The sequence below is a fragment of the Squalius cephalus genome, assembly GCF_949319135.1.
Source record: "Squalius cephalus genome assembly, chromosome: 10".
Classification (NCBI taxonomy): domain Eukaryota; kingdom Metazoa; phylum Chordata; class Actinopteri; order Cypriniformes; family Leuciscidae; genus Squalius; species Squalius cephalus.
Window position 1 is genome coordinate 43,955,005 of NC_137131.1, and position 11,462 is coordinate 43,966,466.

Here is an 11,462-nt window from a genome sequence, read left to right on the forward strand (position 1 = left end):
AATTGTCTCGAAACCTCTGAAAAGAAAGCAGATGTGAAGCTCACAGTCGAACGGCTGGTGATAAAAGGATAAAGAGACGGATGGAGGGATTACAGAGAGAAAAGGAAGATAAAGAGTGAGATTAACTACACTAACTGATCACACACACACACACACACACACACACGAGCAGCTGCTGCTGTAATCTACAAGGCTAATCTAAAACACTGGATTATAATCAGAGTTTAATGCTTTTCCTCTCGCTTTAAACTGTTGTGAAGCTCCTCGTTGTCCAGAAACAACACATCGCTCATGTTTGATTTTAACAGCGTCCAACAATTACAACACGAGTGTGCAACCCTCACCCGGCCAAACTAAAGCGTATCGTCATCGTTTAAGGGTTTCCTAACCAGGGATCATGATGGGCCTGCAAGGTTTTTGTTAAACTGAATAATACATATACAGTACAGGTCAAAAGTTTGGACACATTACTATTTTTAATGTTTTTGAAAGAAGTTTCTTCTGCTCATCAAGCCTGCATTTATTTGATCAAAAATACAGAAAAAAATTTAACATCGTGATATATTATTACAATTTAAAATAATTGGTTTTCAATTTATTATACTTTAAATTATCATTTATTTCGGTGATGCAAAGCTGAATTTTCAGGATCATTACTCCAGTCTATCACATGATCCTTTAGAAATCATTCTAATATGATGATTCATTATTAAAGTTGGAAACAGTTCTGCTGCTTAATATTTTTTCATAACCTGTGATACTTTTTTAGGATACTTTGATGAATAAAAAAAAGAAAAAGAAAAAAGAAAAGAAAAAAAAGAAGCAAATGTTTTCAAGATAGAAATCTTTTATAACAACAATATACACTACTGGTCAGTAATTTGGGGTCAGTAATTTTTTTCTTTATTTTTTTTTAAATAAATCAATAATTTTATTCAGCAGGGATGTGTTAAATTGATAAAAAGTGATAATAAAGAAGATTTATATTAAAATTTTTATTTTTTTATTTTGAATAAATGCAGTTCTTTTTAACCTTTTATTCATCAAATATATTAGGCAGCAGAACTGTTTCCAACACTCATAATAAATCAGAACATTAGAATGATTTCTAAAGGATCATGTGATTGACTGGATGTCACATGTGACACTGAAGACTGGAGTAATGATCCTGAAAATTCAGCTTTGCATCACCGAAATAAATGATAATTTAAAGTATAATAAATTGAAAACCAATTATTTTAAATTGTAATAATATATCACGATATTAAATTTTTTTTTTCTGTATTTTTTATCAAATAAATGCAGGCTTGATGAGCAGAAGAAACTTCTTTCAAAAACATTAAAAATAGTAATGTGTCCAAACTTTTGGCCTGTACTGTACATAATTATACAAAATACACAAGATAAAAAATAATTAGGGATGCACCGATATGAAAACTTTGGCCGATACCGATAACTCTTTATATTTGAAAGCTGATAACCGCTATATATTGGCAGATAAATCTAAATCAAAATTCTTATATAATTTGAGAGCCTAATTTAAAAAAAAGTCTCATGTCCAAATCACACCATTATAATTATGTTCTCATTATTGATTCAAATCATATTTCAAGCAATTCAAAACCATCATGTTGAACAGTTGCGCATCTGAAGAGTCTCAGCTGGAGGAAATAATACATTATCAGCTTTAGCGTATATCAGGCAAATGATCTCATCGGGCCGATAACGCTAACATTAAAAATGAACATAACGGCTGATACCGATATATCGAGCATCCCTCAAAAATAATAGTACGTTTTCATTATGTGTGATAGAGAAAGCGCATCTAGCGAGTCACAGAGAATCAGTGTGTTCTGGGAGTGTGTCGAGGAGGAAGAGCTGACACTGTGTTTCAGAGCGATTGACTGACGCTTGACCTCCAGTAATGAACAGAGACGGTCATTTCTCTGACACCGGTATGAAGCTTCACTTTCCAGATCAACTGCACAGTTGAGACCATTTGAGCACCAGATCTGTGAATAATGAAGGCTTTAATTAAACCTGGGGGCAAAAGCTCCTTAAAATGACATCAATTACTGGACTGAGATAGGAGATCAAGGGCGCTCGGCAGTGGACGAGATTACAGCAGTTCTCCCTGAGAGAAGGAACACACACCGTAATTAACCTCAGAGGACGCCTGCCGTCTAACGCCGACGACTCCCGCGCTCGGGTCAACAGCGCTGCGCACGGGAACGCTAGAACGAACACTTGAGTCCTCAACACCACAAAACACTGGAAACATGCAAGAGTCATTCAGTGTCAACTCAGCCAGAGGCTAAAACATGTGGGTGAAAGAAATACATAAATGAAGAAGAAAGCCAAAATATGTCATGAATTTACTAGGGGTGTAAACATATATCGTGTCACAATATATCGCAATTCAAAAATGCAACAATATGTATTATGTATAGTTCACCCAAAATAAAAATTACTGTGTGAAAAATTCAAGTTTTCAGAGTTTCAGTGTCAGTACTACATTAATGTTGAATATAATGTATAATAATGCAATGGGGGAATATGTGTGGGTCCTGATAATGCCAAATGTCTGATGTTACCAGTAAACTGTGGCCTACGTTATTTTGAATATATCTAGTCAGAGTGCAAGGCATATTCGTCTAAAATAATTCTGTATTTTCAGCTTCAGAATCATGAATATTGTTATTCTGGTGTCTCTATTGTCCTGTGTTTTGGGTTTATCAGCACCAAGGCCAAGACTATTCATTTACACACACAATGTAAAACCAAATTTAGCATTTTAATCATACGTCTTAGAGTAGAGCAATAATGTTGTATCGTGAGTTCAGTGACGTGACATGTATCGAATCGTTACAGCCTTAATATTCACTGAGTAATCCACTGTCAAAATGACAATGTTCACATGAGATTCGGTGCCAAATTACAGGGGGGTCAAAATGACTTTAGAAAGAAGGCAGCATTATTATTTATTTTTACACATAGAGATCTCCATATCTGTGGGATTGAACCATATTAAGCCTTTAAAATGAAGACATCAAAAGAAAAGTTTGTTAAGAATCAGAATCTAAAAGGATATTAAGATATCTTTAATACTTCTTGAGTTACAGGCATGCAAACTTGGGTCAAAAACACACAAGAAGTGCTTTTCCCCCATTTTGAACAGTCACCGTTGGCATATAACGCAACAAATATTGCTAAAGTCAACAGATTTAACTAATAGACCAACCAATCCCAGTGTAAAAATAAAATAATGATAATGCCATCTTTCAAAAGTCATTTTTATCCCCCTGTAATTTGGCACCGAATCTCATGTGAAAATTGTCATTTTGACCCCCTCATTAAAATAGTGGATTAATCAGTAAATATACATTTCATATTTTGGCTTTCATCACTATTTATGTTCGTCTTTCTTCAGAAAACAATATGATCAAAAATTTGAGCCGGGGAAATTTCCAAAATGTGGTTGATTTGACATGTACAGTCTAAAAAAATGCTGGGTTGTTTCAACCCAATTTTGGGTCAAATATGGACAAACCCGGCCGTTTAACCCAACAGGTCCACATTTGACCCAAAATTGGGTTAAAACAAGCCAGCATTTTTTTGAGTGTAATGACCTAAATAGTGTTTAATGATTTGAACAATCCAACATTTCTCTCTTCAATCGCCATCTTGGATCTGTTTTCATTGATCTCAGGGCAATGCATTATGGGATTGCCTTCACCATGAAGAATGCACGCGATCCTTAGGAACGGACTTTTCTGTGTGTCTAATTGGGCTGCGCGTTTAATGGGTCTATAGCGCTGTATAATCAGATTAGCGCCGGCTCACACGCGCCTCGCTGCTCCGGCAGAGTTCAAGCCGCTCTATTGTTTACGCATTAAAACAAGAGGATAATCACGACATGAGGGACCAACGGAGGTGACGCGGCGCTGCAGTTTAACGGTTACTTATTACAGTCCAAAAGATGCGGCGTAGTTAATATTTACTGGAGACGAGACGAGCGGATTGGGACTGTTACACAACACATGATACGAGCGGAAGCGGTTTCACTCTCGCCACAGTGAACGCAGTCGGAGATGGTCTTGAAGAGACAGTGTGTGTTAGGAGTGAAGAGAACGGAGGGTTATCTATAGTCTCTTTTCTTCTGCTCTTGATACACAGCCTCTCTGAGCTGGAACTAATGTCCCTTCCACACTCCCCTGAGGGAACGCTTAGCACTGCGAAAGACGTGATGCTGAGACCACAAATAATCTGCAGTGCTGATGTTTGCACAGAGAATCTCACTGCAAAAAAGCAGATTTTGCATCAAGTTATTACATTGTTTAAATTAATACCTTTTTCGCTAGCTGTGATTTTGTATATGTACATTTCTGAAATACATAACTGAGTATCCTCTGATAACAGATCTCTCTAAATTGTAATGTGGACTTTCTCTAAAGCTGCTTTGAAGAGATGTGTATTGTGAAAAGCGCTATAAAAACAAATGTGAATTGAATCAAGAAAATAAAGCCTATTTATAAGACCAGGGTGATGATCTGATAAGTGTGTCATTTATAGGGGTGTGTAAAACAGGGATGTAATAAATACATCGTTTTATCGAGAGATACAGAAATGTCGTTTCAAAACTATAAGATTCTCGTTCATCTTCCAAACACAAACGAAGAGATTTCAGATCCTCCATTTAAAGGCCATTCCTCTATTAACTAACAGATACAAAAATATAGGCATCATAAAAATAATCAATCGAGCGGTCGAGTCCAAGTCTTCTGAAGAGACACGACGGCTTTATTGTCTGTGTGAGAGATCCAACGAACGCCTGCATTTAAAAAATTAATGTTTATGGAGATTCAGTGAGATTACTACATTAGACCACTATATATAATGTTGAATATAATGTATAATAATGTAATGGGGAATATTTGTGGGTTCTGTTAATAATAAAATAATAATATTATTATTAATAAAGTAATATAATAAAAAATATATTTTTATTTTGGAATATTGCTTTAGTATCGTATTGTGCGTTCAGTATCGCGATGTGCATCAACTCGTGGCGAGAGTTTCATCAAACCCCTAGTCATTTATATGACCACATTTTCAGCACAAATTCTCATTACTGTAATATTTCAGAGCTTTTCTGTGCATTATTCTTAATGGCGACTCTCATTGCTGTAATGCAAATAATAATAATAATAATCATTTGGTGTATTACAATAATGAATATCAGTTTTTTTCTTTTAGCAGCTATGTCTTATTTTTTGTTTCCCAAAGAACCTTTCAGCGATCTGTTCTTAAACTAACAATTTTTTTTTTAGATAATCAGATTTTAATAATAATCTAAAGAACTTTTTTCACTATAAAGAACCTTTTGTGCAATGGTTGTTAAAGGTTCTTCATGCAACCATAAATGCCAATAAAGAACCTTTATTTCTTTGCATCGTACAAACGGGAATGACAAATAATGGAAAATCACTTTATTGTTGTAAAACGAAGCTTAAATCTTCTACATTATTCAGAATAAAACGCCCTTCTTTTGGTTTGGAGGTGAAATATGGGGCAGACGTTTTCTTGGCGGGTTTAACGAGATTCAGGCCAGAATCTGCTTTCAAACTATTTGAGGACCGGCTCTGATCTGCAGAGTGAAGACAGAAACATCTGGAGTCCATGTGTGTGAAGCAGACGACTGGAGCAGAGAGAGAGACAATGAGTCACACACACAACCCCGTCATGTGCCTCATTTCCTTAAGGACTGAGGAGAAACTCACTGCCAACACACACACTCAATACACACACTGATACACTCTCACAGACACACACACACACACTCTCTCTCTCTCTCTCTCTCTCTCTCTCTCAACCACACACACACACACATTCTCTCTCTCTCTCTCTCAAAAACACACACACACACACTCACTCACTCACAAATACGTGACTCTCACACAGACCCACAACCTCATACGGACACACACTCTCACACGGACACACACTCTCACATACAGACACTCACTCACACAGACCCACACTCACACACTGACTGACAGACACACACACACACTCATACAGACACACACACACACTCACACAGACACACTCACTCACACAGACACACTCACTCACACACAGACACATTCACTAACACACAGACAGACACACACGCACACACACAGACAGACACACACGCACACGCACACACACACACTCTCATATACACACACACTCACACTCTCACAGAGACGCACACTCTCGCACACTCTCGCACACTCGCACACACACTCTATACTGAGCAGCGTCGCACTGGAAGAAGCTGCAGATCTTCTGAGAGTAGAAATGACGATTCCCTCAAACTCACTGGCCTGTGACTCCCAGCTAAAGGAGAGCAGCAGAACGGAGAGATCAGGCGAAAGAGAGACGAGAACGTGAACAGATGGTGGAGCCAAAGAGGAGGAGGAGCTCAGCGAACGACGGAGGAGAAGAAGAAAGACCAGATGATTTGCGAATGAGAGGATTTGCGTTTCAAACCTCTCGCTTACTTCATGTGTGTCTGTTAGAGTCTGAATGTCTGTCTGGAGTTTAACGCTTCCTGTGTGTGTGTGTGTGTGTGTGTGTGTGTGTGTGTGTGTGTGTGTGTGTGTGTGTGTGTGTGTGTGTGTGTGTGTGTGTGTATGTGTGTGTGTGTATTCCTGCTGAACACATTTAAGATGGAGGTCTGGCGTCCTGACATAAGCCTCATGGCTCTGTGTGTGTGTGTGTGTGTGTGTGTGTGTGTGTGTGTGTGTGTGTAAAAGAGAGAGAGAGACTCCCTCAATGAGGTACTGAAAAACAAAGTACCAGAAAATGAAAAACACATTGCTCAACACAGTGAAATAAAAAAATAGAGCGACTGTAAAGGTCAGTGAATCGCTCTAAAGGGAGAGTTCGGCTGAACTCAGTGCAAGTAGATGGAAAAGAAACTCTGACGCTGACGCTCGATTTCATGCATCGTTCGTTGCGTTCAGAAACACGTCAGACGGACACACGGAACACACACACACACACACTGCATTCTCAGCATTAACGCAAAGAGCGCAACAGCTGACATTAGCGTGAATGTCTACGACGTTCCCTTATCTACTTTATACATACAGTCCTTTATATATACGGTCCTTTATCTAATTTATATATACGGTCCTTTATCTACTTTACATATACGGTCTTTTATATATACGGCCCTTTATATATACGGTCCTTTATCTACTTTATATATACGGTCCTTTATATATACGGTCCTTTATATATACGGTCCTTTATCTACTTTATATATACGGTCCTTTATATATACGGTCCTTTATATATACGGTCCTTTATCTACTTTACATATACAGTCTTTTATATATACGGTCCTTTATCTACTTTATATATACGGTCCTTTATATATACGGTCCTTTATATATACGGTCCTTTATCTACTTTATATATACGGTCCTTTATATATACGGTCCTTTATATATACGGTCCTTTATCTACTTTACATATACAGTCTTTTATATATACGGTCTTTTATATATACGGTCTTTTCTATACTTTATATATACGGTCCTTTATATATACGGTCTTTTATCTACTTTACATATACAGTCTTTTATATATACGGTCTTTTATCTACTTTACATATACAGTCTTTTATATATACGGCCCTTTATATATACGGTCCTTTATCTACTTTATATATACGGTCCTTTATCTACTTTATATATACGGTCCTTTATCTACTTTATATATACGGTCCTTTATCTACTTTATATATACGGTCCTTTATCTACTTTATATATACGATCCTTTATATATACGATCCTTTATCTACTTTATATATACGGTCCTTTATCTACTTTATATATACGGTCCTTTATATATACGGTCTTTTATCTACTTTACATATACGGTCCTTTATATATACGGTCCTTTATCTACTTTATATATACGGTCCTTTATATATACGGTCTTTTATCTACTTTACATATACGGCCCTTTATATATACGGTCTTTTATCTACTTTACATATACGGTCCTTTATATATACGGTCCTTTATCTACTTTATATATACGGCCCTTTATATATACGGTCCTTTATCTACTTTATATATACGGTCCTTTATCTACTTTACATATACAGTCTTTTATATATACGGTCCTTTATATATACGGTCTTTTATATACTTTATATATACGGTCCTTTATCTACTTTACATATACAGTCTTTTATATATACGGTCCTTTATATACTTTCTGAAGATTTTACATTAGTAGAGATGTTTGCACAGACATCTGAAGGAAACTCTATTGAGAACTGAAGACCCTGCGCTTGAAACGGTGTATTAATGTCCTTCATCAAACATCAAAACAAAGACCAAAGATGATTTTACACCAATATCACTGCCGGACAGAGGCGCTGCACAGACTACGCCGCGACCCCTGACTTCAGCGGATGCTTTAATGAGACGCAAAAACCCTTTCTTGACTCCATGAGCACAAAACCAGCCGAGACGCGTGTGGAAATCAGACGCATGTGCTTCTATTGTCTGTCGCAATAACATCACCACCACACCCCGACTTTACTGCTCTGCTCCTGGGGTCAAAGTTCAAAGTCGCCATGGTAACACATGTGTGCAATCCCATAAGGGTAATTACTGGAGACGTGGGGTAAGTAGGGCACGTTACAGCCACGATATGTGTGTGTGTGTGTGTGTGTGTACGGCAGTGAGTGAGCGACCCGACAGCATCGCGGCAGAATCCTGAGGATATTCAATAAATGCGACTCTGTGCATGATGTAGAAAAAAAGCAAAGGCTTATCTGCAAATCTCTAATCAGTGTGTGTGTGTGTGTGCGTGTGTGTGTGTGTGTATTAACACACCCACCCCCCCCCCCCCGCGTCAGGATAAATGGGAGATCAGAGACTAATGCCACTCTGAAACAAGTACAGATCTCTTTAGCACAACAAAAAGCCTCTTTACTGTTAGTGATACAGCAAATCCTCTTCTGATGCATGCATGTGTTCGTGTGTGTGTGTGTGTGTGTGTGTGTGAGGCAGCAGTAAACTGATGTGATTTTAATATCAGTGCCGTGGAACCATGAATGCAACTAAATGAGGATCCTACACCTTTTAACTAATCACTTTCACATAGATTTCATTCACAAACATCAACTTCTAAAGGAAAGCACAGCATAGATCGAACTAGAAAAACATAAATAATGGGAAAATCACGATTCTTCCAGGATTTTCCCAAACTGTGCTCACGTTTCACTGCTTCATACGTCACTGGAAACGTGTTTTTAGAGAGAGCTGTGTTTACAGACGTCTCACTCCTTTAATTTCCTGCATCTCTTGCTTTTCATAAATGCGCGTCTCTTGTTACCGAATGGTTTGATTCCTGCACCCCCGCTTCATTCCTGACTCGCTGCAGGCAAATTTCCAGACACTCTCTCGGAGCAGGATCAATACCTTTTTTGGGCTACACGGGCAAGCTTTCTCACTCACACACACACACACACATCTGCTCAGTCTTAATCCCGTCATGGTGCAGTTCAGAGAAACCGTGAGCCATTAGCCAGAGAAAATGAGCCATTAGGACATGCAGCACTTTAGATCACTTACCGGAGAAACAGAAGGAACGAATGGAAAGAAAGAAAGAGGAAAAGGGTTGGATAGATGGATAAACTGCAGAAAGGAGAGGTGAGATCATGTCTACATGCATGGAGTCTGAGGAATGGAGCAGAAGTGCTCGTGTGAGAGGATGGAAAAGTACCGCAGGATGGAGAGAGAGATGGAGCAAAGGCCTCGGATGAGACTGGGAAATCAGCTCCATGATTCAGGAACATCTACTGCACTGAGGATCATACGCGCTGCACACACTGATAGAGTCCCTCAGTATCAGTGACTGATCCTTCTAATTTCACCTTTGGTGCCCCAATCATCACTCTTTGTTTTCATCTCATATTACAGTATAATATCAGAGAACCACATGAGCGCAGACTCTAACAATGCTAGGCTGTTTGCACAAAACCAACCGTTGGGTTTACAATGTAAGTGTAAACCAAACGGTTAGACTTGTCCATTTATTTGTTTGGGTCAAATGGACTAACCAAAACGTTTGGTTTTGTCCATATTTGACCTAAACATGGAGACCATTGAACCAACACAGCATTTTTCACAGTGAATATTCTTACATAAACACAAACGCGTCTCTTTCACCACAGCCCAGAATCGTGATTTTAACGCTTACCTGTCCGATCTCTCCGGTTCCGTCCATCCGCGGTCGTTTGCACTCAGCCCCGACCGAATCCCCCGCCGCCGCGACGCCCTCCGGCTCCGGGTCCCCGCGCTTCATCCCCCGAACCCCCGCAGAACCCGAGTCCAGGTCCCGCTCGCGCTCCAGGATCCCGCGGCTCACGGGCAGCATTACAGATGCGACGTCGGTCGACATTAACATTGAAGAGGGCCGCAGATGTTGCGTATGAAGAGCGAATAACGAAGACGAGATGTTCTGGCAGAGGATCAGCGGCGCTTTACGGATCAGAACTGACGCTCATCTGACGCGTTAAAACCCGTTACAGACTGACGCGCGCGTGCCGCATTAAAGGCCTTTGAAGAGGAGCGAGTATTTCAGGGCCTGGACGCGAATAACAGACTCGAACCACGAGCAGAAACACCTCCGAGCTTCACAACGCGCAGAATATCCTCTGGTGAGAAACTGAAAACGGCGGAAAAAGCGAGTCTAACACACATGGACGGTCAACGCGAAGGAAACGCTTAATGCGTCTGAAGGTTTCAGATCTTCAACGCTCTTCTGTCGATGCCACTTAAATGAACCGCAAAAGCATGAAGTTCGCCTTTAAAAACAGGCGTCGCGGGAAAACGCGAGAGAAACGCGATGCATCATTCCAGTCCTTCGAGCAAGATTCAAGCGATTTCCTAAAACAAAGGAGTGGCGTGGAGCTGCTGCTTTTCCTTTCTTCTCTCTCTCTCTCTCTCTCTCTCTCTCTCTCCCTCTCTCTCTCTCTCTCTCTCTCAATGGATTCTTGCTGCGGAGAGGAAACGCGCGCGCCCCTCCTCTCCGGTTTCCTCGCGCTCTCGTTGCTTTATTCTTGCTGCAGTTTCCCGTTTTCCCTGTTTGAGCACGAAGCAGTTTTAGTGTTTAACTCGGAACCGAACGCAAGATTACATCTCTGACTATATATAAGCTATATATATATGCCTATTCATATTGTATCAGCGTTTTGTTCTATAATAAACCCGCAATACTGCGACCGGGATACGTCAACAATGTGACGAGCCAATAATGAATGTTCCGTATGAAAAGCGTATGGAGAAACACAGATCTGCAACTTAGTAGCAGATCGGCTGGAGCTGAAAGGGTGAATTTGCTGGATAGATACGCTCATCTGTCCTTATATGACTGTTTATACATGG

At 39.5% G+C, this 11,462-nt stretch overlaps 2 protein-coding genes across 5 annotated transcripts in view; one reads left to right on the forward strand and one right to left on the reverse strand.

Annotated features, from left to right (window-relative positions):
* rbfox2 (RNA binding fox-1 homolog 2) overlaps nt 1-11,292 on the reverse strand; it is a 50,799-nt gene extending 39,507 nt beyond the window's left edge. For 2 of the 4 annotated variants that reach the window (XR_013822473.1, XM_079883012.1), the window contains exon 1: nt 10,276-11,249. Coding sequence is in view for 3 of the 4 variants with exons in the window: in XM_079883012.1 (XP_079739138.1) it covers nt 10,276-10,482 (207 nt within the window). In the remaining variant the exon portion in view is untranslated. Of the gene's footprint in view, nt 1-10,275 lie in introns of all 4 variants that reach the window. The other 2 variants (XM_079883011.1, XM_079883010.1) reach the window with 2 other exon arrangements.
* LOC307165431 (G-protein coupled receptor 4-like) overlaps nt 1-11,462 on the forward strand; it is a 706,289-nt gene that overhangs the window by 676,146 nt on the left and 18,681 nt on the right. The gene's annotated exons all lie outside the window — the stretch shown is intronic.